Raw genomic sequence first — 27,630 nt, 5'->3', positions numbered from 1 at the left:
AAATCAGATGAAAAAAAAGCTTGAAGTCTCCCAATTTCTAACACTTAAAGTAAGATCTGAATCAAATTTCTCACTCCATTTTTACTTTTTAACCTAAGAAATTTTAAATGATATATATTAGCAAACAATTATATTTGTACATCTCATAAGAAATAAAAAATAAAAAAAAAGACCCAAAACAAAATAAAACAGCAACCAGAAAACTATGTACAAATGTACAAAAATGTAGGGATGTTAAGTGTTATGAGAGGAGGGGGAGGGTGGGTAACATCTGGTTAAATTATCACCGAGCGCAGGAGCTCACTGTGAGCCTCATGCCCCAGGACAAAAAGATGGCAATAAGGTCACTTAAGAAATGAATTACATAAAGAAATTAAATTTCAAATTTTGAATCTTAAATATGATATAGATAAGTAATAACATCTGCTTTTATTGGCCTCTTTTCTTTGAGTGCTGACATTCTCGTCAAACACTATGTCAGTTTTTTGTTTTGACAAACTGCTGCCTAAATCCTCCATATCTAGCTTTGAAGTTACAATCAAGAGAATTTAGTTGGTGAACCATCTTATAAATCAGCACTTAAAATTTAACAACATGATCACTGTCAGGGAAATAGCAGAGGCCCAACCGTCCTTCACAAGGGACAAGATATCACACAAAGCAGACAACGCTGCTCCTAAACTCTGTCTTACATTTTACAATCTTAATAGAAATAGACATTCTTTGAATTTTGGTGGCAACATAACGGGTTGTTGCTCGAAAACTGAGAACAAAATGGATGACAGTGAAAAAGGAAAGAAGTTTGGGATTACAGATGTCAATCCACTTACTGTACAGTCGAATAACATGAGTTTCACATATCAAAAGCAATACTTGCACTTCTATTGGCACAGCCCTACTGTATACAAAAAGTATTACACGAGGGTAGATCAGTTTCACATCATAAAACTAACAAAAAAAAATTCACAAGAAACAATATTTCAAAACAAATCGAGAGAAAAAAAAAAAGAAAGTATACATATAAAAGTGCTTTATAATGTTGATAAAACAGCACAAAATTGCTATAAAAAGGTAGAAGAACTTTGTGAAGCCGCACCATGTTGTTGAGGATTTGCACCTGACAAGGTTTCAGTTTAAAGAAGTAGCCGCTGAGGACGAGGAGAACGCTCCCCCAGTGTGGTCGCCAAGCCCCCCCACCAGCAGCTACGCTTACTAACAGTTGTACAGTAATATCGTTAAGTCAGGATGAAACTAGAAAAAAGTAGCTCACCACAGACTTTGATCCAAAGTTTGTTTTTTTTCTGTTTGCTTGTTTCTTTTTTTTTCTTTTCTTTTTCTTTTTTTTTTTCTTTTTTTTTTTGGGAATGACAGAAAACATCACCTCCCATGTGGCTAGCGTCACTCTCTGTGCAGATTCAGGCTGTGAGCCTGAGTGCAGCAAGGCCGAGAGATTGAATAAGCACCAGTAAAAACGGTATAAAAGCTGTAAAAGAGGACAGGCTCTTTGTTGCAGTGTAATGTCCGTCACCTTTATGTTTCCTCTGAAGGGAAGAAAACGGCACAAAACTGACTATATTTCTCATTAAAATGTAAAAACATTAAACACAAGTTATTCCAGCAACAGGTTTGAAGAGCACTGTTTTGTCTTAAGTCAGAGCGCCACATGGGCTATGATGTTTCGCATCATCTTGGAGCACCATGGTATTGTAACCATATAACAGTAGTACCTTTATTACCTTCAGTTGTGTGTAGAAACTGTAAACAAAGAGGTATATGTGATCTGGCATTTTGGATTTTCAGAGACACGGCTCTCCAGACACTGAAGAAAATCGCCTTCCTCCTCTTCACATCTCTGTGAGGCTCAGTAGCTGGAAGCATGGCTGCCTTGCAGGTGGTGATCTTGCAGCCTTGACATACAGTACGCTCACACGGCGGAAAGATTTCACATATCTTAAATAAAAATAAAAAAAAAAAAAAAAAAGGATAAAAGTCCTGTCTTTCTGGTGTTTCCCATCGCATTATCCTCTCTTATACAAAATGTGTTTAGCACTTCTATGTCTCAGTGTCTTTAGCAGAAAGCATAGTCTCAAGTATAGCCTGCACAAACAAATGAACAATACTTGATAACACTGCTAAAAGGTAAAATGACAAAAAAAATTAAATAGAATAGGAATTACAATTCAAATACAAGAAATAATATGAAGTCTACGTCACTGCTTTGCTTCCAAATTATACTAAAGTATAATTTGAGGATCAAGGCTCTTAAATCTAATCATATATAATTGTAGTTCCTAAATGGTTTTCAGCAACATCTCCTGCTGCTCAAACACAGGCAAAGTAATCTTTAAGTGGTGCAAACAGGTGGCGGATAACTGGGACACTCCATGACCTGCCCAGGAGCCTCTGCCTCGCCAGTCGGCTCATGTTGGACACATCCGTGTAGTGGACAGGGAAGCCAAAGACCCTGATGAAAGCAACCACACAAACCAGCGCACGCAAACACATCCAAAACAAACAGAAAGGGAGCAAAACAAAAGGGAAACGCAGAAAGACAATCTTGAAATTCTGACATCGGTATTACCCGTATTTGGTTTTATCATTTATGTTGACATACCTCTCCATCTCAGTGCACCAAAGTATGTCTTCCTTTTCATTCATGAAGACGGGGAAGTGCTGGTCCTTGCCCTGCTTGATAGAATTAGACCTGGTGGTGATGGTCCTCACCTTGTCAAACTGGCAGAGAATAAAGGGATAAACAAGCATTCATGTAAAAACACAGGTGGGTGTTTATTTTTTCTTTATTTAATGTCTCATAACACATCTGATCTGTAAAGCAGCACGCCAGCTTAAAAAGTTTTGGAAAGCTTTATGTATTTATTACCTCTTCCCGCCACATGGGGTCAGCAGCGTGCAAGGTTTTGCTTTTCTGAATTGAACTGATGCTTATTTAACACATCAGCTTTGACAAAATGACAAATGCATCACCGCAAAAACAACAATTTTTCCACAATTGCATCATATTCATGACCCCCCCATGCATTTTGTTAATTAGCTCAATATTTCAAATGTACCTTAGCTGTTCTGCCGTGCTCCAAACAGTCCTGGAGGTCCAGCCTGTCAGTGCACATGGCTGTCAAAGGCCTGGGGACGAACACATAGAGGATCCATTTATATTTACACTTTTGGTACAAATTACAGCTTTCTTTAAAACTGTCTCCACAAAAAAAAACAAAAAAAAACAGATAAAGTGTAACCAGCTTGTAAGTACGACGGAGTATTAGGGCCACAATGAGAAAAAAAAATAGTGTCATATTATTCTTTTTTCCTCTGCTTCACTAGAGAATAAAGTCGAAATGACGAGAATAAAGGTAAAACATAGTTTCAAGAATAAAGTCGAAATTATGAGAATAAAGTCGAAATGATGAGAACAAAGCCAAAATGCTAATATTAAAGTCGAGTTTTCAATATGAATTTGAAATGCTTTAAAACACAATGCCTTGTGTGTAACCTACTCACTTATACATCATGAAGTTGCATGCACACACGTAGCCTACACAGCATGCGGTCACTCTGTCTATTTTTTTTTTTTTTACTTTGTTCTCATTTCGACTTTATCCTCGACATTTTGACTTGAATCTCGAAACTGTATTTCTACTTTATTCTTGTCATTTCGACTTTATTCTTGTCATTTCGACTTTATTCTCTAGCAAAGCAGAGAAAAAAATAATAATCCAACACTATTTTTTTTTTCTCATTGTGGCCCTAATACTCCGTCGTATGTAAGCTATATGAGTAACAGCAAAGAACGCTTGTGTCGCTGTTTCAACAGGACAGAAAATGCAACGGAGGCACTTTCTACATTAAAGTTAGCATTAAACTGCAAAATCAAGACGAGCTGCATTCAGACTGTGACCATCAAGGGTACATTTCACAGCACTATAAAAGCCAGTTAATATTTGTCATGAAATGTTGGACAACAACTGATGACAATTATACATCTGATCTGTCTCAACCTGAGTTGCTTGCTTGCATTTAAGTTTCCTGGTGTTAGTCTCATGGTGTCTTCTTCTCTCTTTCTTCAGGAAAAAATAAAACAGAATAATTAATCTTCTTTTCAGTCTTTAAGTATTTTCCTGGAATCAAACTTAGAATTAGAAAATATCTATCTATTATTATTTAGATCTCACTCGCTGTATCCTAACTTCTTAGCAACAGGGCTGAAACACCTTTTGAAGGAACATGTTTTGCATGACTGAATGTGGAAAAAGACCTTGCTTTTATAAGATATTTAATTTGCACACAACTTCTACATCAATTGCTTTTTCCAAACTAATAAACAGAATTAAGAGCACTAAAAGGGCAGAAGACTGGTAAATAATATTAAGAATGTGATGTTAATGTTTTCTCAGTTTTCTCTTGCTTTATTTCATTAATTCATGACTGTAAAACTTTATTATTGTAAAAACAGATTTTATAAAAAGCCATCCCTTCCGCGTGAGTCCTATTTTTACATCCACTGACCTGTTCATGCCAGGAAGGTTACCCCAAAAGTAACGGGCACGGTGAGCAGCAGACACCTCCTTGGCGTCGATCATCACTGGGTTACACTGTAAGCACAGCAAAGACGAACAATCAGAGAGGACTCCTGGGTAAATACTGTGTGTATAAAAAAAAAAACAACAACTTTGTTTTGTTAATGTGTTTAAAAAAATCGGTATGCAGTTTTAAAAAAAATAATTAAGAGGAAAAAAAAACCTTTTAAATTGCTTCCATAGATTGAAAACTGTCCAACGAGTATATTCACTTTAAAATGGCGATGGTTGTAACATAATTACTAATCAGGTCTTTACTGGACGAAATGCAATTCAGAAAGCTGACGAAACCATCTGGGAGTTGATTAAAACACAATGGAAAGAGCTTATTAGGATCGTTTGATCAAGGTAAAGAGGGTCAGTCATCCCTCTAATGATGTAATGATAATGTGTTATTACCACAAGGGGGCGTTCATTATACAGCTAATCCTTATGAGACCGCTGTTATAAGCAGTTTCTGCATGTCATCAGTTTGTTGTTAGTACAGCCACTGAGGACGCTGACCTCTAGAAAGCGAGATATGTCCCTCTTGTCACTGACACCCATGGCAACCACATTTTCAAAGAGCCAGAAGAAAGGCCTGTCGTCCCCCTCCTTTGGCCTCGCTTCATGGAGCAGTCGGTAAAACTCGAAGAAAAGGCGGCCAGTACCCTCTGTGGGGCAGTAAAATGTTATGAAAGGTAGAGGCACAGTAAAAGACGTAATCTAAGTAAATTCTGGTTCATTATGCAACACATATTGTAAAATAAGCAGTTTAAACGTACCGTAAAGTCCCTTCCGAGCAGGATTGACTATGGAGAGGTCATTGCATGGGCTTCCACCAATAACGAGGTCGAAAGGACCCCACTCATGAATCTGTGCAGAGATAAGAGACAGAGCATTTATGTTTAGTTTAATTATGCTAGATTGTATGTCTGGTACCATGTGCCACGTAAGGTTTCAACTTTTTCAGATTCATCCTTAACAATATTTAAGCTGAGCAATGAGAGCCAATCCTCTTCAAGTTTAGAGTCGGTATTTATTAAGTTATCTATCATAAGCTTGTTTTTCCCCATCTTTAACACTTTAAAGCATGACCAAAGAAAAACTGAATAAAAAGGTCAATTTTTTTTTAAGTCTGAAGTCTTAATTTGGCCCTTTATCCTTTCTTGTGACTGTTTCAGATCCATCTTTAGTTTTAGAAATCAGTAAAATAAACCCACTGTCTGGCACAAGCGTCAACCAGCCATCCTGAGCAACTCAATGCAAGGGACATAAACTCACATGTTTGCGTGTGACGTTCCTCACATCACCGACATACATGATTCGACCCTGATGCCGGACGATGCCCACAGTGATGGAGTCTTCACACACTTCAGAAGCTACATAGCGATCCACTTGGATGCCAAGTTCTTTCAGCACCAGCAGCCCTGCAGGAGTGAAGAGAAAGAGAAGGAAACGAACAATAAACAAGTGAAGATTTTATTATTATGAACCAAAGATTGCACTTATGGGCTCGGCACACGGGGAGCGAGAAACGACAGCGACAGGAAAATTCATCGCCACCCATGTGAAACCCAACACGTGGGACTCAACAGACAGCAGCAACACTGTCATGCATCACGCGCTTGGATCGCTTGTCTCCAAGAAATTTGATTGGTTATGACAGTGGAGGGAATTTTGGCATTTTCACCGCAGTCCGTGACAGACAAAGCATGAAGAATGACTTTCTGTACTTGACAGAAGAAAAAACAACCCTGGGTTCATCCTGTTTTAAAAACAATGAAACATCTTGGTGAATTTCACCGTTTCATGTCAGATCTCAATGCTGATCCGGAAAAAAATTCACGTTCTACTTAATCAATCAACAAAAGCCTCATGGATTGGTTGTAGTTCAACTTTCTTGTGTTGCCTCGCAAGCCCCCATGTGTGTGAACGAGTGTGAAACTTCACAAGTATGATCGCTGCCTGTTGCTGTGCTGGACGACGGCAGCAATGTTTGCCTCATTTCGCAACTTCTATAGGAAATGAATGGAGGTAAGCAGCGTCGCCCGCTCGTGTGTCGAGCCTGTGAGACTGAAAATTAAGTTCAGGAGTTTCATTCAGCTTGTAAATCAAGTGAAGTCATAACATTTCCTCTTCAATACTGATGTTACATGTGTTGACTGAAAATCTTTTAAGAATTACAAATGATCAGACAAGTAGATGAAATGAGTTTCCTGCCTGACCTGTTGCTATGCCATCAAATAGTGACAGAACACGAATGGGCTTCCTCTTCTCCACCATGACTGGGGGGTAAAGCTTTGGTGGATCCTGAAATTCACCATTAAAAAAAGTTAAGGAAAGTGAAATGTGAAAAAATTCTGTAAGCGAGCAATTAGACCAGGGGTGTCCAGCTCCGGTCTCCAATGCGCACAAGCCCAAAGATTTTCCATGTATCCCTGCTCCAACACACCTGACTCTAATGGAGCGGTCATTGTGCAGAACTTCATTGTCGGTTGGATCCATTTCATGGAAGCCAGGCGTGTTGAAGAAGGGATACATGGAAAACTTGCAGGACAGTGGCCATCCAGGACCGACTTTGGACACCCCTGTATCAGACTTTACGGCCAGAAAGTGAATCACTCACAAAATCTTGGTCATGATTATTTGCAAAGAAGGTCTGGAGACGACTGGGCCAGTCTGTGCGATGCTCCAACAGACCAAATCCGCCCTTCTGACTGCACATGTAGCAGTTCCATGGGTCCTCTTTGATGGCAGCGTGGGCAGCTCCCTGACCGACAAGGAGGTCCACACACTCCACACAGAAACACCTGATGAAGAAATACACTCCATGATGAGAGCAGCGTATTCATTTTGAGGATCAACAAGCAGAAAAGAACTTGATGTTACATAATTATGTTTCTTCTAGCCCACATGCGTATCTTTTGACACTTCAATTCAATTCAGATTTATTTTGTATAGCGCCACTTCTCAATAATGTTGTCACAGGGCACTTTACATACACGAATCAACATCAACATCATTTCAAGCCAATTCATACATAGCCTATAATAGAAAGCAACTGATTGCATCAAACTGATGAAAGAAAGAAATGATGAAATGGTAACAAGGAATCAGGAGCGCTCTGTTCAACAGACTCTCATCATTTCCTTTTAAGGAGAAAAAAAAAGAGATGTTCAATGACATTTCCCACAAATGTGTCTGGCAGGGAATAAATCTTGAATCTTTTTGAGATATAACTTGGTCTGGCAGTAATTTTATTCATTTTATTTAACTGGAAGAACCCCCAGAGATCAGAGTGGAGAGCAGTTGTTTCAGGGGAAATATGAGAAAAGTCTTCCCCCTGAACTTCCCGTGTTTTAACAAACTTTCCTTTAAGACTTTCATTGCTTTGTGCGTGGCGGAACTTCAATAATCAAAGTCATTCAAATGTCATTTTACCATCATAAAAACACACAACAAAGCATTGTGTAGCGATCAGTTCGCCATGTATGGCACAAGGCTCCATCTGTTCACAATAGTATTTTTCTACAACTACTCAGTTTCTCTCTGTGGGATTCATTAATCAGTGGATGGACTGTGCAACCACACTTTATTATACAAGTTACAAGATGCTCTTCCATCTGAACTGCATGATCTTGGACCACGGTCAGAACTACCATGGTATCAGTGAGATTTGTGGCCGCCTACAAATCCACAATTGTATATTCCGTATAAAAACAAGATCTTAAAAAAACATTGTGAATTAGAAATTATGGCTTCCTATCAAATCTATGTGAAGTTAGTCTTTTGTCTACTACTTAAATGCTCAATAACATCCATAAACACTGGGACACTGACAGCCCTAAATTAGTAGGAAACTGTAGACGCAGAACGTCTCAAACAGCTGAACATGCAATAAACCATGTTCAATGGAAAAAGTATAAAAAGGGATTTTACGTATTTTATTTCTGTTAAAACGACTTTAAAGAAAAAATGCATAATCTGCTTTGGTCAATGCTCTCTTCGTTGAGCTTTCTGGTTGCTGATTTATGTTCAAATTTTAAAGAACACATGACTGATTAACTTAGTGTCCGCTCAGTCATTTTGAATTGCAAAGATATAAACTACTGCTACGAGCAAAACCTTTTATTTATTTTTATAAATCCTATATTCCCATTTTAAAGGTGCCAGAGCGGATACATGTGTCCATCTTTAAGCTCACAGAGAACAAATAAAGACATCCATTTCTAATCGCAACAGTTCCCCAGACAATATAAACTTGCTCTGATTAATCCAGAATAAAGTCCGCATCTCCAACCAATGCAGCCAGAAGGGAAAATAAACTCTTCTAACTTACTTTTTTTAACTGTACCAGACCTGCAGTTTTTACACTTATGGATAAATAATTCTACAGGGGAAAACATCCAAAAGCAGCACAGTGGTGGGTTTGGTTTGTTGCAATAGTGAGATTAGTTCCAAAGAAGCTTTCCTCGAGGAAAAAAAAAAAAAAAAAGGGCAGACCCCAGTGGAAACCTCACCGACAGCAGTTGTTGTTTCCACACATGAGCACCTCACGTCCCCCACAGCAAATAGTGCAATACGACTGATAACCATCATCGTCGTATTGATATGCACATTCTAGGAAGCAGTTCTGAAAGTAAAGAGAGAGACCACAGAGTGAGACACACTGAGAATTAAACCTTTACATCAGTTCATTGCATGAGTTGTGAATATCTTTTAAGACGAGTCAGACTTAAAGAGGGCTTCAGCTCACCTTGCAGCTCTGGCACATTCCTCCAGCAAACAAAGGGTGCTCAATGCTAACATTCAGACTTCCACAAGAGATACAGATGTCTGCAGGGAGAGAAGCATGTGCCATTATTTAACAGGCAGGGTCAGAACGGTGTGAATACTCTGAACTCACACTACTGTGAAATTATTTAAACAGCTGGGATGCAGATCTAGTTGGTCTAATTAGCATAGCTGGTATGTTTAGTTAGAACACACAACCTAGCCAGTAGGGTGACATAAATCATGGAAATGTTATTTCTTCTCATTTTACGCTCACATAATTTTTTTTGGACACAGATGTATGCATTTCAGTTGTTCTGCTTGTCAACAACAGAGGCAAGTGTAAAGGTGCCTGAAGGCGCCCTGAGTGTGCAGCTGCAAGCAGGAGCCGTCAGAGGACACAACACTTACCCTCTATGCTGCGGCACTTTTGTCTCACTTCATATATAAGCCGCTCTAAAAACAGAAATGAAAGTTATGAAAATTCACAGCCAATTATTAAAGGTAAAAAGTTCAAAATTAGAATTTTCGTTTTTTTTTCTTTCCTGGATTCATTCATTGGATTTGGGCGTGGAAAACAATATAAAAACCATCTTTAAAACCCACAATCTACCAGGGAGATCATTCAGAAGTCGAGTAACACTGAATATAAAGCTTTTTTTGAATGCCTCTGGTAGGATCTTACTTTTGCCTGGTAAGATCTTGGACTAATGAACCTCTTGCTTAAACGCTACTCCTCAAATCACTTATGCTTATGTCTCTAAGGCTTTTTCCCAAGGGACAGAATACTGCTGTGACTGTCATATATGCTCACAGACAATAAGTCTTACCTCGTGTCCTCTCATCAACAATGTCCTTGACCTTGGGTTTTTCAGCTGTGCTTTTACGTGGCTTTTTGGCTGGAGGAGGCGTATACGCTGCCGCTTCTGGCTCCACCCACATCTCGGGGTACACCTCTTTGTATGGGTTACGTTCCTCTGGGGTGAACAGCGCATAAGAAAAAGCAATATTACTGATATATTTCTGATCATAATATTCCTAATTGAATTATATGTCAACTTTCAACCATCCACAGGTTAATTTGGGAGGAAAAAAGCAGACTGTATTGCAGGGGTGGGAAAATCAAATCAAAAAATCAGAAATCTGGATTTTTTTTTTTCTTCACAATTTTAAAATTGATTTTTGTGTTAAAAAAATCTTTTCTTTTTTTTTTTTTTTTTTTTAAATAAAATTATTGCTCTGTAAAATTTTTGTCATTTTTACTGTTTTTATTGAACATTTTACTTTGTGTTCTTGGGCATTATGGCAGCAAAATTATGGTTTGGCTACTGTGTTCGTTTTTTCCCTCATTGAAATGAAGAAAAATGACGAGCAAAAAAAATGTTTTATACATTTTTTTGTTTTTAATCTACAAAAATCAGCAATATTGGAGATTTGTGAGAATCGCAATTTAAATCGAATCGGTACCCAAAAAATCGGAATCAAATCGATTCGAGACAAAAGCATATCTTCACACCCCTACTGTATTGTTGCATATGTATAATACATGATTTGTAAACCATTTAGTACTTAATGTTGGAAAACCTGCACATGTATGATGTATTCCATGTGCAAAATATAAAACAACTGAAACAAAAATTTTTTATATTTCCAGACTTCTTGATAACATTGAGATGCTTCATGGTGCATTCGAGTGCTGATAAAAACTGAGTCTTTTTTTTTTTTTTTGTTTGGAACAAAATATACATCCATCCATCCACCCACCAATCTGTCTATCTGTCTGTTTGTGCATATCAACATGTTAGCAGCATTTGTTTACGTTTGTGAATTCATCTTCTTTCTTACCCTCTGGCGGCTCTAAGCCCTTAGGTCCAGTGGGCTGAAACCCTGACATAGCCCATTCAATCATCTGCTTGTTTAACATTTCAACAGATTTGGACGTTTCAGTCTCATCACTGTCAGGACAGGCTATGAAGGCTTTCCCAGCCCGGCTGCTAGCCACCTGCAAAAATATTAAAAAAAACCACAATCAAAAGCATATTAACAACAGCTTATCCTTATCATACAGCATGGAGTGATTTAGGTTTGTAAATTATTCTTAACTTCAGCTGCCTACAGTCCCCAGCTACATGCTATCTCTATCTATAAAATGAACTACACTATGAAACATACAATATAATAGTGAACAGTGAAAATAACTTTTATGCACAACTCACCTGTAGCACTTCATAAATAGCTTTCTTGTACATGGGCTGCTTGTTATAAGTTGGTTGGTGAAAGGCATTATTAAAGGAACTTAAAGGCATGAGTTTCTCCACACAGACCTGTAAATTATATACAAATAAAATCCAAATAGTTCTTCCTTTACATAGTAATAAATATGCTTTGCAACAAATGTATCAAGACAGTAAAATATATGACATTTCTACAATGAAAGGACAACAGATTGGGCAAATGAACCAATTAAAGCTTGTTAATAGAGCATGTGGTTGTCCCTTAGTGGTTCCCCAGAAAAATCACCTGACAGAAATATTAATGTTGGCTCCAAACACTCACCACTGAGTACTTTCCATCTCCAAACCACATGACCCATCTGGTCCCCTCAGCAGCTCTGCTCCGGCCCGTCATCCACCAGGATACGATGCGGCCTGGCCACCACGAGAAGCCTCGCAGCTTTCCCCAGACCAGCTCACCGATGCCAAAACCACGACCATCCTTCAGCCAAAATGAAAAGCAAATCATGCATAGCGGTAAAAATCTTTTCAAATAGCATGCTTTGAGATGTTGAAATGATTTGGTCAAAATACCAAAAGCTTATTTACACCTACAATAACATAAACAAACACACAACAAAATAAATATATTGATAAATTTAAAGATGATTAATTAAACACACGTAACGGAATTTTATTTATCATTTTTACTAGTTCGTTTGTATCATTAGCTTATTTGTTTTATAACAACAGAGGAATGCAGCAAATGATATACAAAAAAAAAGACACTTTTTTTCATTAAACACCCAAAGATAAACACCATTAAAAAATTTAATTTTGGGCAAGTACGGAGTATAGAGATTTTTTTTACACTTTATACTTTTTGTATCTTTAGAAGAGAACAGAAAAAGATGGAATTGCCAAGAAAAAACCCCACAAATTAAATAAAAATGACAAAATACTTTAATCTCATAAAGCTACATTTAACAGCAGCAAGAAGATAAATCTTTTCTTATCCAAAGTGTAGCTGCCTTTATACATAAACTTTTACCACTCCTGTAAATTCTGTGATCTGCTGTTTACTGGTGTTGGTGGGGATGCAAAATCACACAAAATGTTTGCATTTAGAGAATACAACACATGTTCAGAATGACAAACAAGGATTTTTCTTCATTTATCTGTTCCTGTTTGAGATCCTGCACTATTTATAGTCAATAGGGGTGTGTTTTGGCAAGAATCTGGCGATATGATATGTATCACGATAGGGGTCAACAATACAATATATTGCAATATATCAGGATACTATAAGAAAGACAATATATTGCGATTTTTCTTTACTGGTAGTAAACACTGAACGCTGTTGCATGCTTGACGTCAACTTACTGAATAAAAACAGAGGATCTACATTTCTCTGCAGAATAAATAAAAACATGATTTTTATGTACAAGATGAATAAATAAATTATAATCTGCCTCATCAGTTAAGATTGTTTGATTAAATTGATACAGTGCTTTTGAATATCGATATAATACTGTCACATGACATACTGCAATATTACAATATATAAACATTTTTTTACACCCCTAATAATAAAAGCAACAGTCCGAGTTAGATCTTTATATGTCCAAATCCAATGACGCTGGGAAGCTTAACATTAAAATATCAAACATGTTCTAATATACTATTTCAATTAAAACACTAGATGTTGGCTAATGTTGCTTTTTCCATTCTTTCATGTTTATTTGTGAATCTGTGACAACAGAAGTGCATGACATGTTTGAACTGATAGAGTTCAGTTTGCACATACGTGTGTTTGGAGCCGTGCAGTAGTGTATGTAAACAGGATGAACTGCACAAAAAACTAAGACGCTGTGTATTTCAAAAGTAAGTTACATCCTGTCAATATGATGGTGGATTTTGTTGTGATGAGGGACTCTAGACAACATGTCTGGATTACAGGGGCTGAGCCATGGAAGGCCCTTTTAAAATGTAGTTAGTGAAAACGTTAACGACTAGCTGATGCAATCATATAAGTGCTAAACTCGATAGAAAGCATCTCATGATATTACAGTAAACAAACTTCATGTCTCCTTAGTCTCCGTTTTATCTTTCATTTCATAAAGCACCAAATGTTGTTTTTTTGTTTTTTTTTAACCACAGAGCCATGCTGTTATAATCCAAGCAGAACGTAGTTTGGAAATAAACAATCTTCTCTGAAAAAGATATTGTCTAGATGACATTATAATGCCTTATAATGCCTAAACTGTGCAGCTGTGTCCTAACGTTTATCCTTCTCATCACTGATGCCTTTTTTTTCATGGTTTTTTTTCCATGGAATACAAAATTTTGGGACAACTCAGTCGTGAAATGTTATGTAATGCATCTTAAAATCTGGTGAATTGGTAATATAAACTTTCAGACTGGTAACAACTGAAATAAGCAAACATAAAAAAAAAACCCATAAATGACTAAACAAGGATTCATTATGATTCATTCTGTTAGCTTACAATAACACACAACCGGTGTAAACAAAACGCAATATAATCTCACCTCATACTCGGGCTCAGTGTCTGCAGACTTGGGGGAAGTTTTTTCTCCTCCTCCAATGGCGACAGGCTCAGGGGTGGTGGCCACAGTGGGAGAAGCTGGGTCAGTAGGCTGCTGCTGCTGCTGAGGTTGCTGCTTATGTTGCTGTAGCTGTGGCAGCGACGGCTGCGATTGCTGTTGATACTGAGGCTGTGACTGAGTGTGCAGCTGAGGCTGAGGTGGTTGCTGCTGACTTGAAGGCTGTAGGTGTTTGATTATTGAGACCTCCTCATTCTGAGTCTCTGTTTCACTCTCCTCATGATCCTTTATCACGTTCATCGCTGACATCATTTTGGCCTTTTTCTCTGCCTGAAACAAGCCAAGGGACAACAGGGGTGAGGACAGGGCTATTGGAAGGATTAGTGCAATCACTGACTTGAAGTGGCAATGCTTTTTGAAGCTTAAAGACAGTATTTGATAGAAATATGGTCTACCAGGTGCCATTTTAACAGAGTGACAAAGCTTTTTTGGTGAAATGGCTTGATAAAAAAAAAACCAGTAGTGGTAATAATAATAATAATAATAATATTAACAAAAAACAGGCACTGAGTAAGAGGATGACAAGCTTTTTGTAGTTACTCTTGTGCAGTAACTTCATGCACGAGACTATACAACAAGCAGCTACAGTACAAACAGAGGCTAGCTGTAACTTGAGTAAAGCTCCTCTACTAACGAAGTGTAGAGCTGGAATCTGAAAAACTTTGTAAACATAACTTCATCTCTAAAAAAGGCCTTTTTCGCTACCATCAGAGTGTACAGTAGCTTTTTAGTGTCCAGAGATGCAGAGGAGAGTTCACAGGGTTTGTGGTACCTGACACTGAACCGCTAGGTCAATTAGAGAGGACGAGGCACGGCCAGAACTTAAGCCTCTCGCAGCAAATCCCCAACAGCTGCACTCATTATGATGCCTTTCTCTCAAACAAACACAGGATAGAACTTACAAGAACACACATCCTAACTTTCTTTTTTTCTTTTATGCGCACAGACAGTATAAGCAGACCTATACGTCATGTGCTGGTCGTACTATAGGCGCCACGTGAGAGCAGTGCAGCACAGCTGTGCTCATATTCCTCAAGAGTTTCTCACATTCTCAGGTCTCACTTCTACTGTAAATGTCCAGGGGTGGGGCGGGAGTGCGGGAGGAAGAGAAAAAAGTGAAGAAGAAAAAGCGACTCTTCGTCCTCCTCCGCAGGGTTACTAGTAAACAATAGTGCTTTTAAAGGGAGGAGGGGGGTGCCTCGACGGCGTGGGGAGGGGTTTCGGTGCAGAAGAGTAGAAATGTGCTCTTCAATCAAGAAGCTCTGCTGTGGTTTATAAATATCTGTAGTGGAGTGCTGGATGGATGGTTCAAAGCTTTTGGCCATATGTGTCAGCCTTCTTGGCTCCAACACAAGCATACTGGAGTTAGTGTTCCACAGCCAGCTGGGATGTGTGGATCCAGATGGTAAACTGCAAAAAACTTACAAATGTTAGTTAAGCTGTTATATGAATGTGGTGAAACAACCCATAATCATCTTTGTCAAGTGGGATGAGTACTTCCTGATGAAGGCTGGATTAAACTGACAGACTGAGAGCGAGGGGAGAGTTCATGAATTTAGCCCGGAGTGACCGACTAAATGTCTATCACAGGTACACTAAGAGGACTGCAAATGCCAATAAAGCAGCTGAACAACTCTTATCTGTGCTTGTTTAGTTTGTTTTGTGTTAGGTTTATTTAAGTGTCCTTCTTCTTCAAAACCAATAAGGAACTGATGCTGAAAATACTGACGTGAGAGGAGGGAAAGTATAGCAGCTATAAGAAGCAGATATTTGTCTCTGGACTTCTTCCCAGTTGTAAATGCCCCCTTTTGGGGGCCTCACAGTGTGTGTGCCGCTCTACCAGCAAGACAAGCCCTCCGAGCCTAAAGGGGAAAAAGAAAAGGAGGTAGAGGAGATACAATGCGGTCTTTATCATTCACACACGCCTGCCTGTCACTGACAGCTCAGAAATACCACCAGTTTATATCCGTTGTCACGCCTGTGGTGAATGCAAACGCTAAAAATGAATGCACATACCCTGTAGTTGTGCAAACGCATCAAAGCAATTGTGCTGAAGACTCTTAGAAGTTTACACTTACAAGTTTTACCTATTAAAACATGTTAAATTTGAATACCGTGGAAGACTGTGCTTACAGTATTGGTGCACTTTGTTATGGGTAGAGTGAAAACAAAGCTGTGCAGGCCTCTGGCAGAATGTAGAGACATGTTGGTTGCACAATAGAGGATAATCTGACTTAGAGGCTGTGCAGCATGATACCCTGAGGGCTCAAGGGGTGACAGAGTGCACTGGGAGGCAGGAAAAAAAAAAAAAGAGAACAGACATTGGTCTCTGGGGTGTGCAGAGGAAACTTTACTATCAGATCTGGCTTGCACTTGTTAACAAAATAGCCAGTTACTGCGCAGTTCCAGTAATTTATGAAACAACAACCGTTTTTAATATGACTGTTAACTTTACAAGTAAGCTCTTTAGTCTCAAAGGGTCAAAGGGTCAAAGACTCAAAAACGCAGCTGCATACTCTGAAAATATCTAAACAACTAAACAGGCCACAACAAATTCTGTAATACTGGAAAATATGTTGAAGTTTTCAAAAAAAAGTTTCATTGCATTGAAACATCCTGAGAACTCAGTTTAGAAGATAAAAATTAGATTTTATAAGTTATTAGTTAAGTCTTTAAAAGACCAAAAACTAGATGAACCTTTGAATGCAATAGTCTTTCATGAGCAATGATCAAAAAACACAATAGTGTTCTCGTTTATGTGCTTGTTTTGTGGATTAAACACTGAAATGTGTGTTCAGTGCAAAGTTTTATGTACTGAGCAGATCTAATAAAAACTTTTAGGTCATAACAGATATGAACGCATCATATCAAAATGCTACAAAAGCTAACGTTAAACCTTGGAGGGGTGGCTTTTCTGACTTTTCAAAGTAAAAAAAAAACATTTCCAGAAAACTCACAAGTGAAAGTTTTCTACTGCATTCACTGACTTAGTTTTAACACAGATCCCTACAAACGCTGCGTATTTCATGAGTGGCCTAGGGGGGGATCGCATCAAAAGAAGCCGTCTGGTTCTCATTGTATTGCATCCTTTTAAGAGATAATTAGGAATATTACATAGACTACAAGAAGAGAATTCCCATTTAATCCCCAATTTGATTTGTTAAGAAGCTCACCAAGGAGCCTGCTTGGTTTGATCAAAAGTTCATTGAAATCTTAAGTAATCAAATTCCTGTTCTTACATTAAATGTACATCTTGAGTCAAACGGAACAAAGTACAAAAAGATAACATGGAAAGGGCTTTGAGGCCTACACAACAACTTCAGCCTTTTCTCAGTCAAATGTTATGTAAGGTGAAATCACCCTGACCCTGGAAAAAAAAACAGAAAGAGCAACATTTTTAAGTTAAACATATTGCCCAGAGAAAAGAATTTAGGCTACTCTGACTTTTTCTAGGTGCTGCTCTGAAACAGGAAATAGTTTCAGCACATATTCATCCCGCGGGAGAAACTTATGGTTTTTTTTGTTTTTTTTTTTAATGCCAGCAACTTTTTTCCCAAACACGGCTAAAGCCTGCTCATGCTTCCTTTTTTAAAGAGACGGTTTCCTTTAAGCCATGCAGCACAGATGGTCCACAACAACTCTCGTGGAAATACCTGAAGTCAGCATATTTCCCTCGCTGTAAGCAGGCTAATCAGACATGCACACTATCCCCCTGTGTTATCAAACAAACAATGCAGTGCACATACCCATACACGCCAGCGTGCTACCCTCATAATCCAGTGTGGGGCTTGAGTTTTTTTCGCCCCCACTCTTGGGGTAGAGGAGATCGCTTAAAAAAAGAAAGCATGAGCATTTCTTTGTCTGGGAATTCAGGGTCAGGTGATTGCCGACAGGAATTCTGGTTGGCTAGAGAGGACTTGCAAAAATGTTGGCAATAAGCCAGGAGGCTGTCTTGCAAGCAGGGCTGGAAAATTGCTGCAAACCTCATCTTCACCCTCATATACATCGCACAGAGCTCATTTCCATAGCTGGGGTAGGGGTCGGGAGAAGAATGGAGGAGGGAAATGGAGAGTGAAGGAAGTAGAAGTCCACCGTAACACATGGCACATGAGAAAAAAAAAAAGAAAGATCCTGGAGAAAGTGCAAGACGGTCGTAACCTTTTCAGCTAACATGTTGTCTGTGCAACAGTAGGATACTTTGCAGCAAGAATAGAGGGAAAGGCTTTACACCATGTATCAAATATGATCATATTTAGGCTCAGTGGAAAACATTTGTAAATAACTGATCATGCAAATCAGATAAAAGCTTGCAACAAGCAAGATAACAATTTTAATCTTGCAAATCTCAGCCTTGTAGAGCTACTTCTGCAATGTAAGCTGCTTCTGTTTTGTAAACATAAACTATTTATTTGTCCATCTATGATGATATTCCACTTGTAGGACCCTCGCAAAGCTGCTAATTTGACAATATTTCCTCCCCTGAGACACTTTTATGGCCACTCAATGAGCTTACTTCAAAAGGGAGGAGCGGGAGAAGAGGGAGGACGAGTATATGGAAAAACCTCACGTTGATTCCTCGAAAACATTTCATTCTAACATAAGATGATGTAGAATTTGGCATTTCTACCAAGTGTCTCTTTTAACATGTGTAATTAAGAAATGTATGGAGCTAAACATTTATAACAATCAGAGGAATACTTATGCTTACTTATTTCTTCCTATTACACTTATATCACATGAACCCAATCAGCAGATGTTTTCTCAGTTGTCACTGTAAATTTTCAAAAAAAGTTTGAGTCTTGTCTTGTCTAAATGTTTCACAGTTTCTCGTATTTGTTGTCTTTACACTAAATTTACACTTTAAGAGATTTCTTGTCAAACAGCCTCACCACCGCTGTTGCTACTGCAATCATTTTCAGCCTCAGTCTGACATTGCATCCACTCTCATAAACATGAGTGAACATATGTTCAGTGTTTGTTTTTGTCAACAGTTCACTAGAATGCCTGAATTTGACAACTTTTTAAGTTTGCACAGCTTTAACAATTTTCAGCAACAGCTTGAAAATGGGATTAGGTCGATAGAACTGACTGGCTAAACCATTAGTGCTCTCGCAGCGCTCATTTGACCTGACTTTCTTAAACTGAGAAACTACTATTTTATGTCATTATCCGAGAAGAATCAATCAGCTTAGCGGAGTGGATAGATTTAAAGTCTGGACCCAGAGAAATAACTTTCCAGTTCAGCAAAAACATCAGTCATAAAACTGTAAAGCTCTCTGGGAAGCGTATTGTTCTTTTGAGAAGCATCCAAATTCAATGACTGTCATTTTCAAACTAGAACATCTTAAATATGTAAAACAGGGCTTGTTTTATGTGAACATCCAATAAATCTGCAAGTAATTTTGACTGACCATGTATTTTTTTCTTTTCTATTAAGGATGTTCGATATTGGCTTTACTACCTGATAACTGATATCCTTATTTTCTCCAACTCTTAATTTCCGATTACAATATCAACGGATACCAATATTTCCTAAGTGTTAATTAATGAGACATGTTGATGAAATGTAAAGAAAAAAAAGAGGTGGAACACGGATAAATGGGAATGAAGCACCTGGATGGAAAATGACGCAAGATGGTTGAGCTTAAAAACCTGACTGGCAACGACTGTAGTAAGAGCTAACACACGGAAACATTCAAGCTTCAGTGAAATTGAACTTAAATGTTTTGGAAACAGGACAAACATAAGAAACCATATAACACATTTAAACTTTGGGAAGGATATGAAATACCCAGCAGTAGCTATGGCCAACCAGGGACAATCTGTCCCTCCAAATCTTTATCCCAACTCAGAGAGGGCAAAGAAAACTACAAGCTCTGTAGTAGCTTGCATTGCAAAGGATTTGTGCTTTTCCACTTTGTTTCTGAGACACAATTTCCCATTTTGAAACTGTTTTACTATATAATGATCCCCACTGTGGACATTGAGGCCCAATCCAAAGTCATGAAGATCATTTAATAATGAAGCCACAATACCTACCATGTATGCATCCCACATTACCTAAAACTTGTAGTCACTGTAACATTTTGTCACAAATGAGTAAGGAATCACATCTTGTGCACAAAACAAGAGCAATATATGAGTAATTATTGCTCATTACACATAACAGTAGGACATTGGTTAAAATTATGTTTTTCTAGTGATTCAGCTGCTACATAAACACTTTTATTTACTTTTAGTCCTTTGTCAATGACAGGAATCACAGTATGTTGTCAAATGGCAACTTCCAGTTAACTGCTCACATCTCTGTTTTAGGCAATAAAAAGTCAATTATTTCTAAATGACTATAAATAATTTGATTCACAAATACCAAATAGTCCCCCTGTGAGGAACAAATGTAGTTCTAAAAATAAGCTATGGATCAAAATGCACTGACAACTGCTTTAAGATCCCATAATTATCAATTCATGATGTGCCAAAAGGTTTCTGCCCCAAAACCTGTGTGATTTCTGCATCGTTGATGCAAAATTCAAGAGAACAAACCCAGTAAACACTGCAACAAGGTCAGTTGTGGCCAAGGAAGTCCACTGAAATAAATGGTACCTTCATGAGATATTAAATGACCCATCAAATACACTTGGCTGTGAATAGACCAGGAGCCCTATGTTTAACCCTATGTTTAACCCTAACCCTGCTGTCTGTGGTGGCTGGGACAGAACTGGGGTACTCACCTCCATCTTCCACTTGGCCAGCCACTCCTCTCTGGTCCGCTTGCTAATGTAATAAGGGTCACCAGCCTGGAAGGTTATTCTGGGCATGGGCCTCTGACGAAGGCTGATCTCCCAACCAACTCCCCCTCGTAGCCTGCCTCGACCTGCCTGTTCAAGGTGTTAAAGAAAATAGCATAAAGAAGCATCCAGACTTGTAGTAAAATTGTGTATCTAACCTGCTGAAATAGTTCTTTAAATGTGGGTAATTCAAGGTTTTGCCAAGGGGACTGTCTAATTTCTCGAAAGATGATCACAACTCCCTGGCAAGTATCTTAAGGCCGATGCTCCCAAGTGTATTTGATATTTCAAATCTATACACCATTAGGTACCATTTCTTTCATAAGTCAAAAGGCAAAAGAACCAGTTGGTATATCTGGACATCTAAATCTGCAAAGTTTTTACTTAAAAAAATGTTAAAAATGGAAAGCTTTGACTATTTGCAGCATTAGAAAGTTTAAAACAGAAACTGAATCAGGACATGGAAATGGACTTATTGGACTAGTTTTGGAAAATGTGTTTGTGGAATCTCTTCTAACTGGAATTAAGATTTTTGCAATTGAATGGGTGCAGTCAATTAAAAATTCAATGCAGTCAGTGTAGAAAACTCATTGGCTTAATGTAGCACAAACCCCACCTGGCTATATCAGAAATTATTACACCCAATTTGACAGCAATGAATCTATGAAAAACAGAGAGAAAAAAGTTGCCATGCTAAAAGTTTTTGGAATTTGTTTAGTTTCTTTTCTTGCTGAGGGAGATGTCTGATACCACTCTGTAACTTCAGTGTGCCAGAACAGCGTAGCAAGTTGGACTGAAGATTTCACTATTAGTCAGATAGGGAAGCAAGGGTTTCAATTTTCATTAGTTACAGTGACTGAAAACAACAAAAACATTCAAATTTTATGTTTGTACCAATCTTTAAAGTGTCCCAGTCTCCATGCACCATTCTCTGGCTGTAGTCAGATGTGTAATTAAAGAAACATCTTCAGTATTAACTAACAATCAGGGTTTGTATGGTGTGGGGTGTCTTTATTTACACAATGTATTAAATCTACTTGTGTTTCTTCACCTTGTGTGTGTAGACTATAAATCACTTTGTGTTGACCTTTGCTGATCATACACAGCTAAATTACCTTGTATTATGTCGTAATCATATAGTTGCAACAATCAAAACAGATGAAGTTTAATGCTCTTCTAAGGCAAACAGGCCATAAACATTCTGAGTGACAAACATCATAAACTAAAATTTTTTATGGCAGGTGCACCTGAATGTATTAAAAGCAGTGTTTGCTAGTTTAGAGGGTCAATGTTTAAAAAAAAGTCCCATTCTCTCGAGTTATTAAGGTTTCTACCCGAAAGAGTGTAACTAAAAAAAAAAAAAAATTCACAGTCTAACTGCATTTGGAAATTTAAAATAAAGAGCCTATCAAGGCCAAGAATTTAGGTATTAAAGGTATTTCCAAGTTAACACTGAAAATAACACAATTCCTAAAGAGCTTCTGTGCAAGATTCCCATGTGGAGATGAAGTATGTGCGTTTTGATGGTGAACCCAGTAATAAAAATAAGATTTTGGAGCTGACATAGCTAACATATTATGTTATTGAGCTACCATATTATTATAACAGGTAGTGGGATTTATAAAACCGTCACAGAGGGTAATGCTTGGTGTAATATACAGTGTATATGAGTGGCACATTTTTAATAAATGTGTTCATTCAGTCATCGATTAATTCATTAACTCCAGTAAGTGGTGGTAGATACTGCTTGTTACAACTAATGGCTATATTGTGCAAACCATAGACTGTGTATAATACATGGACGGAGCCACCGTGATGTCACCCGTAGGCTTCAGAAGAGCTTAATTGAAGCTCATTGGGGCGGTTCCTATCGTCGCCATCTTGGCAGCCTCACACGTGTTGTCTCTCCCAGAAAATACAAATATGGGCAAAGAGGTAGAATTGAGAGGGGGACTGTGAGCATGGGGGTGGATGATTGACATCTAGCGAACTCTGACCTGCCTGTAGCTAAGTGCTATCCGAGCTAACCCAGAGCTAATGCGAGCTAACCAGCTAATGGAGGTAAGCGGGTTAAAGCTAAGTCACACTATTAACCGACTAAAAACCGCAGTTGTTCTACATTTCTTCCTCTTGAAGCGGGATATCAGATACATGTCAATCAAAAGGACATGTCCCCTAATTATGCTGAATTTTGAGGTTAAATTACTTTTAAATGGAGCAGTTACAAAAAATTCCCTCTCCCCACAATTGTCATGAAGGTAAACCTGACCTATTAAACCTAAAATGGTTTTTTGTACCAGGCTGTAAACATGTTTATTTCTGCTGTTAAGTTTGTCTTTTTAACGTGGGACTCTATGGAGATTTGCTTTGGTTTGGAGTCCCTATCAAACGAGGGGGGAACTGCAATTTTTGGCACTTTTGCACCTTCGCAAAGGCTTCACTTTTAACCACTGAAGGTTGGTGCAAACAGTAGTCTCCAATAAGATAACTGGTGTTACCCTCCACCACACAATAAAACATGCACTGCAATCATAAGTAACAGCATTTTACCAACATTAAGTTGACCAACTTGATAACATACCAGTGATAGATTGAGTCAGGTGAAGAAACCACTTAATTTTCACTATTTCTTCGAAAAAAGTTCCTGTATTTCATAAAAATTGCTTCCGTGAAGACTCCACCACAACCATCGATCACAACTGGCATGCAAAGGATGTACTGTTTGAGACAGGAAATATAATTCTCCTCCCAAAAAGGGAAGTCAACGTGCTGCCAACTGGGACAGAAACCTTAACAGTTGCATCAAACAGAAAACAGAGACAACAACAGCACACAAATCTTACCTCTTTCTTGAGTACATCGCTCCTGTCCTCCTCCTTGTGCTCCACATCTAAAGAGAAGACAGCGACACAATGGATGGCTTGAATCATTCATAGGAGGGTGGGAATTGGCACCGGCTGTCCTTGTATGTGTGTCAAACTCACATGGCCTTTTCATTCATCAATAAAGCACAACACATTTATCAATCTTGCCTTCCATAACTATGTGTCTGATCAAATTAAGGACAACTTAATGAAACTGTTGAGAGCTTCTGGCTTCATGTGTATGCTCATAGCACAAAATCATCTGGGATCACTGGAGCTTGTGCACTCAGGTAGCACATAAAGATTTTGATGCAACCCAGAAGTTTTGGAGTGACTACCCAGGTTATGAGAGTGGAGAATTGCCAGGTTTACTTTGGCAAATGTTATACTTCTGACCTTATATACCCGCTTCATGAGACACACAGCTGTCTGCTATTAGCATGGCCATGCTCTTGCTGCTGATTCTCAGTCATAAAGACAGAAACATATTGCTCCACTTGTGTGACTCAGTAACAGTGAATACTGCATATTAGAAAACCCCTAAGTGGATCAGAACCGAGTTCTGAGTACCTGTTGCCATTATTGCCATATAATGCTACTATGCATGCTGTGCCAGTTCTAAACTCAGGTATTTTTATGATGTGCATGTTTGAGAAAGCTGATCGCGCTCTGTCAAAGATTAATCTTGGCTTTCCAACAGCTGACCTAACTGTCATAAAGGAGCATTTACCATGAGTTTTAGATAATATCATATGACTTTGATTGGACAGTGGAGGTTCCCTAACTGTCTTGGCAGGTTTGTGTCTTTGTTTATGAGCAAAAAAATGCAAAAACTAACATGTCAAATTACACAAAATCAGAGGAGAAGTTTAACATGGTCAAAAGAAACACCTATCAAATTATGGTAAGGGTTTCAGTAATGCTCCTTTGCAAACTGTCATATACTGAAAGTGACTAGATTTGGCAGAGGAAAGCTTTTGGAGTGACCTTCTACTCTTATGAGAAAATAAGATATTTTTAACAATAAGCAATAAGACAAAGGGTTTCTAATAAAGTACAACACTGATAAGTATTAGCAAAAACACTTATTCGTCCCCCACTCATCAATTTATTGATCTATTTTTCTACATCCAATTTACCATGTGAAGGGTCACATGGGGGGGGGGGGGGGGGGGGGGGGTACTCATCCATCATTTGTCTGAATAGTCTGACATTCAAAAACTGTATAAAAATATAGATGTATTCTATGTAATATCAGAAGGAAAGCTGCTGCTACCCTAAACAGGAATTCCACTGATGACCACAAGGCCCTGGCTTCAAGACATCTCTACTTCCACTTCCCATAGACATTTTTTACACAAGACATTTTTATTTGTCACAGTATTAAAAGTGCAATAATTAAGACTAAATTCCTTTTCACTCCTTAAAAAAAACCTTGATGATGAGACATCACACAAAGCGGTACCACCTTCATCTTAGTGGAATCCAACAATCACTCATGACATGTCAATAAAGGTCTTTAAGATTTCGATTAAAAATGCATCACATTCTCTTGTGAAATTTTAACTCACTATGTTCCCTATGCTGTCATTGTATGAAAGACCTAAGGTATGTATTTTTGTCCTGTTAAAGACGCATTACTTAACTTACTTTCCATTAAAACTCCACGACATATTTCATGTGCATTTCTAGAGCTGCTACCCAGCAGCGCCCAGAGGCTGAGAAAATGTACTATACAACTTTTACATCAGGAACACGACATGACGTTGCAGCAGAGTTTGGCTTTACGGTATGATAAGAAACTGACTGTTTTGAACATTCAACGTCACTGATTCAGCAAAGAAAGGAAAAAACAAAGACAGAAAGGGACGAAACAAGAGGCATCATCGTTTGCTGGCTGAAGAGAGCTAACAGGTCAGGTAGGATGCATGATGAATGCCCAGTTAGCCGTCGATAGGGGGCACGTGACGGGGAAAACGACAAAAGTTGTGTAGTGTGTCTTTAAGTGTTAAATTATAATCCTTAGCCCCACCCTCTTTTCAAAATATGGTCAAATATGGATCAAAACCACAGTTCACTCAAAAAGTGGGTGATGCAACGATGGCCATGTCCATCCTTTGTGTGTAGAATCTATAATAAAACACTGAATCTAACAATAACATAATATGCTGTTTGCACACTGATTAACTTGCCAAATGTTTTCTCAGTTTTCAGATAAATCAGTTAGTCTGAAAGAAGTAAGATGAAAGTTTAATCTCCTTTTTATTAAAAAAGGGGCAAACTTTAATATCTGTAAAGATATTTTCAGTGTACTAGCAAAGTTGAAACCTGCTGCTTTTAGAAGCGTTCAACACCTTAGCACATGTCCATACACTGAAGGAAATTGCAAAACTGAAAGTGGGAGGTGCAGCAGCAGGGTGAACTTAGACAAGAATAGAACAGTGAAAACTTTGGTAAGATGTGCACTGTGCACTCAAACCGCAGCCTAATACACATCATCGCAAAAAAAAAAAAAAAAACCTAAACAGTAAACGTTAAAGTGGGGGGTTTCCACTCGCTTGGCCATGATTTAAGATCTGGAGGTCTGTAACAACAAAGGCATGTTATTCATTCTTAAACAGCATTGTTTGCCCATGTTCGGCAGAGCAGGGATGGGGTTAGCCAGGGAGCATGAATACCACCCAACTGAAACACTAGAGCAGTCAAGATTTATGATACATGACAGTGTTTTTTCACTCACAGAAGCAACAGAAAAATAAAGAGGCCAAAGACTGCCTCAACAACACCTCAGGTATGACTTTGCAGTGTTTCTTTACGTGCCCAGTCAGTGATTTGACTCCGGCAGAATATCACACATCATTTAAGCAGCCCTGTTATGTATTAGCGCAGCCTGAGTAAACATGGCGATCTGCTGAGTGGAAGCACTGACACTATCGTAACACTTGAGACCTGAGAGGCTAAAGACAAGTTTAGATGGCATCTGTTCTACACAGCCAAAACTGGCTTGTTACTGAAGTACCATAGAGACTTGTTCAAACAATAGTCAGCTCTCTTAGCAGCCTCTCCACGTTGGTTCCATGTGTGGCTGGACCCCCACTTCCCCCCCCTCCTATACCACCGCTCTCTACTGGTCTCCTTGTCCTCACCAGGAATAAGTGACTATATAACAAATTGGTGAGGCATGCAGACTGCCAAGGTCACTGGGTTTGTGAGGGGAGCTGGCTAATGTTGCCCAGAGAGAGTATACCTTGCCAGTTTGAGCAGGTTCCAGCTCTGGTGTTGCTGGAGCTCAGTTCCACTCCACCTGGAGCTCAAATCCTTCCTGTGCCCTCCAGATGGATAACAGAAACCCTGTTTAGCTGACTATTGATCCGCCACACTGCCCCCACCAAGGTTGTTTCTCTCTTAGAAGCATTCACAAAAACTTCATTCAGATGTGTACAGTTACAGGGTAATGTTTCATGTCCCTATTAATGTCCTGAAAGAATGAATGCTACAAATCCTGTCTGTGTATTATAAGCAACAAATATTGTGAACAAACTGATGCTTGACAGCAGCCAAGTCGCTACCTTTCGCAGGAAGTTTATTTTTTCTTGGCTTTGTGGCTAGCTGCACCTTTTCAAAGTATCTTGTTCCTCTTTCTAGCAAAAGTACAGAACTTGCTAATGCTTGCTATTTTGAGAAAAGAGTTGCATTGTTTAATGCAAACATGAGATGGACTCCCTAACAACACAATCTATGTTGGAAGTGTCCCTAAATTCATCCAGTAATTTTGACAGCAGTGTCATAAAAG

The 27,630-nt window shown here is 38.6% G+C and overlaps 1 protein-coding gene across 1 annotated transcript in view; it reads right to left on the bottom strand.

Moving 5' to 3' along the window:
- Positions 1-1,214: 1,214 nt before the first annotated feature.
- Positions 1,215-27,630, bottom strand: part of dnmt3ab (DNA (cytosine-5-)-methyltransferase 3 alpha b) — a 42,181-nt gene continuing 15,765 nt past the window's right edge. The window contains exons 5-23 of the mRNA XM_079261969.1: positions 23,817-23,863; positions 20,917-21,063; positions 14,111-14,455; positions 11,904-12,062; positions 11,564-11,671; positions 11,193-11,349; positions 10,178-10,324; positions 9,759-9,803; positions 9,331-9,410; positions 9,095-9,207; positions 7,201-7,384; positions 6,800-6,884; positions 5,856-6,001; positions 5,357-5,447; positions 5,097-5,245; positions 4,522-4,607; positions 3,072-3,141; positions 2,615-2,733; positions 1,215-2,464 (exon numbers count right to left, since the gene is read on the bottom strand). Of these exons, the coding sequence (XP_079118095.1) occupies positions 2,323-2,464; positions 2,615-2,733; positions 3,072-3,141; positions 4,522-4,607; positions 5,097-5,245; positions 5,357-5,447; positions 5,856-6,001; positions 6,800-6,884; positions 7,201-7,384; positions 9,095-9,207; positions 9,331-9,410; positions 9,759-9,803; positions 10,178-10,324; positions 11,193-11,349; positions 11,564-11,671; positions 11,904-12,062; positions 14,111-14,455; positions 20,917-21,063; positions 23,817-23,863 (2,420 nt within the window). The 3' untranslated portion in view covers positions 1,215-2,322. The remainder of the gene's footprint in view (positions 2,465-2,614; positions 2,734-3,071; positions 3,142-4,521; positions 4,608-5,096; positions 5,246-5,356; positions 5,448-5,855; positions 6,002-6,799; positions 6,885-7,200; positions 7,385-9,094; positions 9,208-9,330; positions 9,411-9,758; positions 9,804-10,177; positions 10,325-11,192; positions 11,350-11,563; positions 11,672-11,903; positions 12,063-14,110; positions 14,456-20,916; positions 21,064-23,816; positions 23,864-27,630) is intronic.

The sequence above is a fragment of the Telmatherina bonti genome (genome assembly GCF_933228915.1).
Source record: "Telmatherina bonti genome assembly, chromosome: 22".
NCBI classification, from domain to species: domain Eukaryota; kingdom Metazoa; phylum Chordata; class Actinopteri; order Atheriniformes; family Telmatherinidae; genus Telmatherina; species Telmatherina bonti.
The sequence above is the reverse complement of the archived record's forward strand: the minus strand, read 5'-3'. Positions and strand labels throughout refer to the sequence as shown.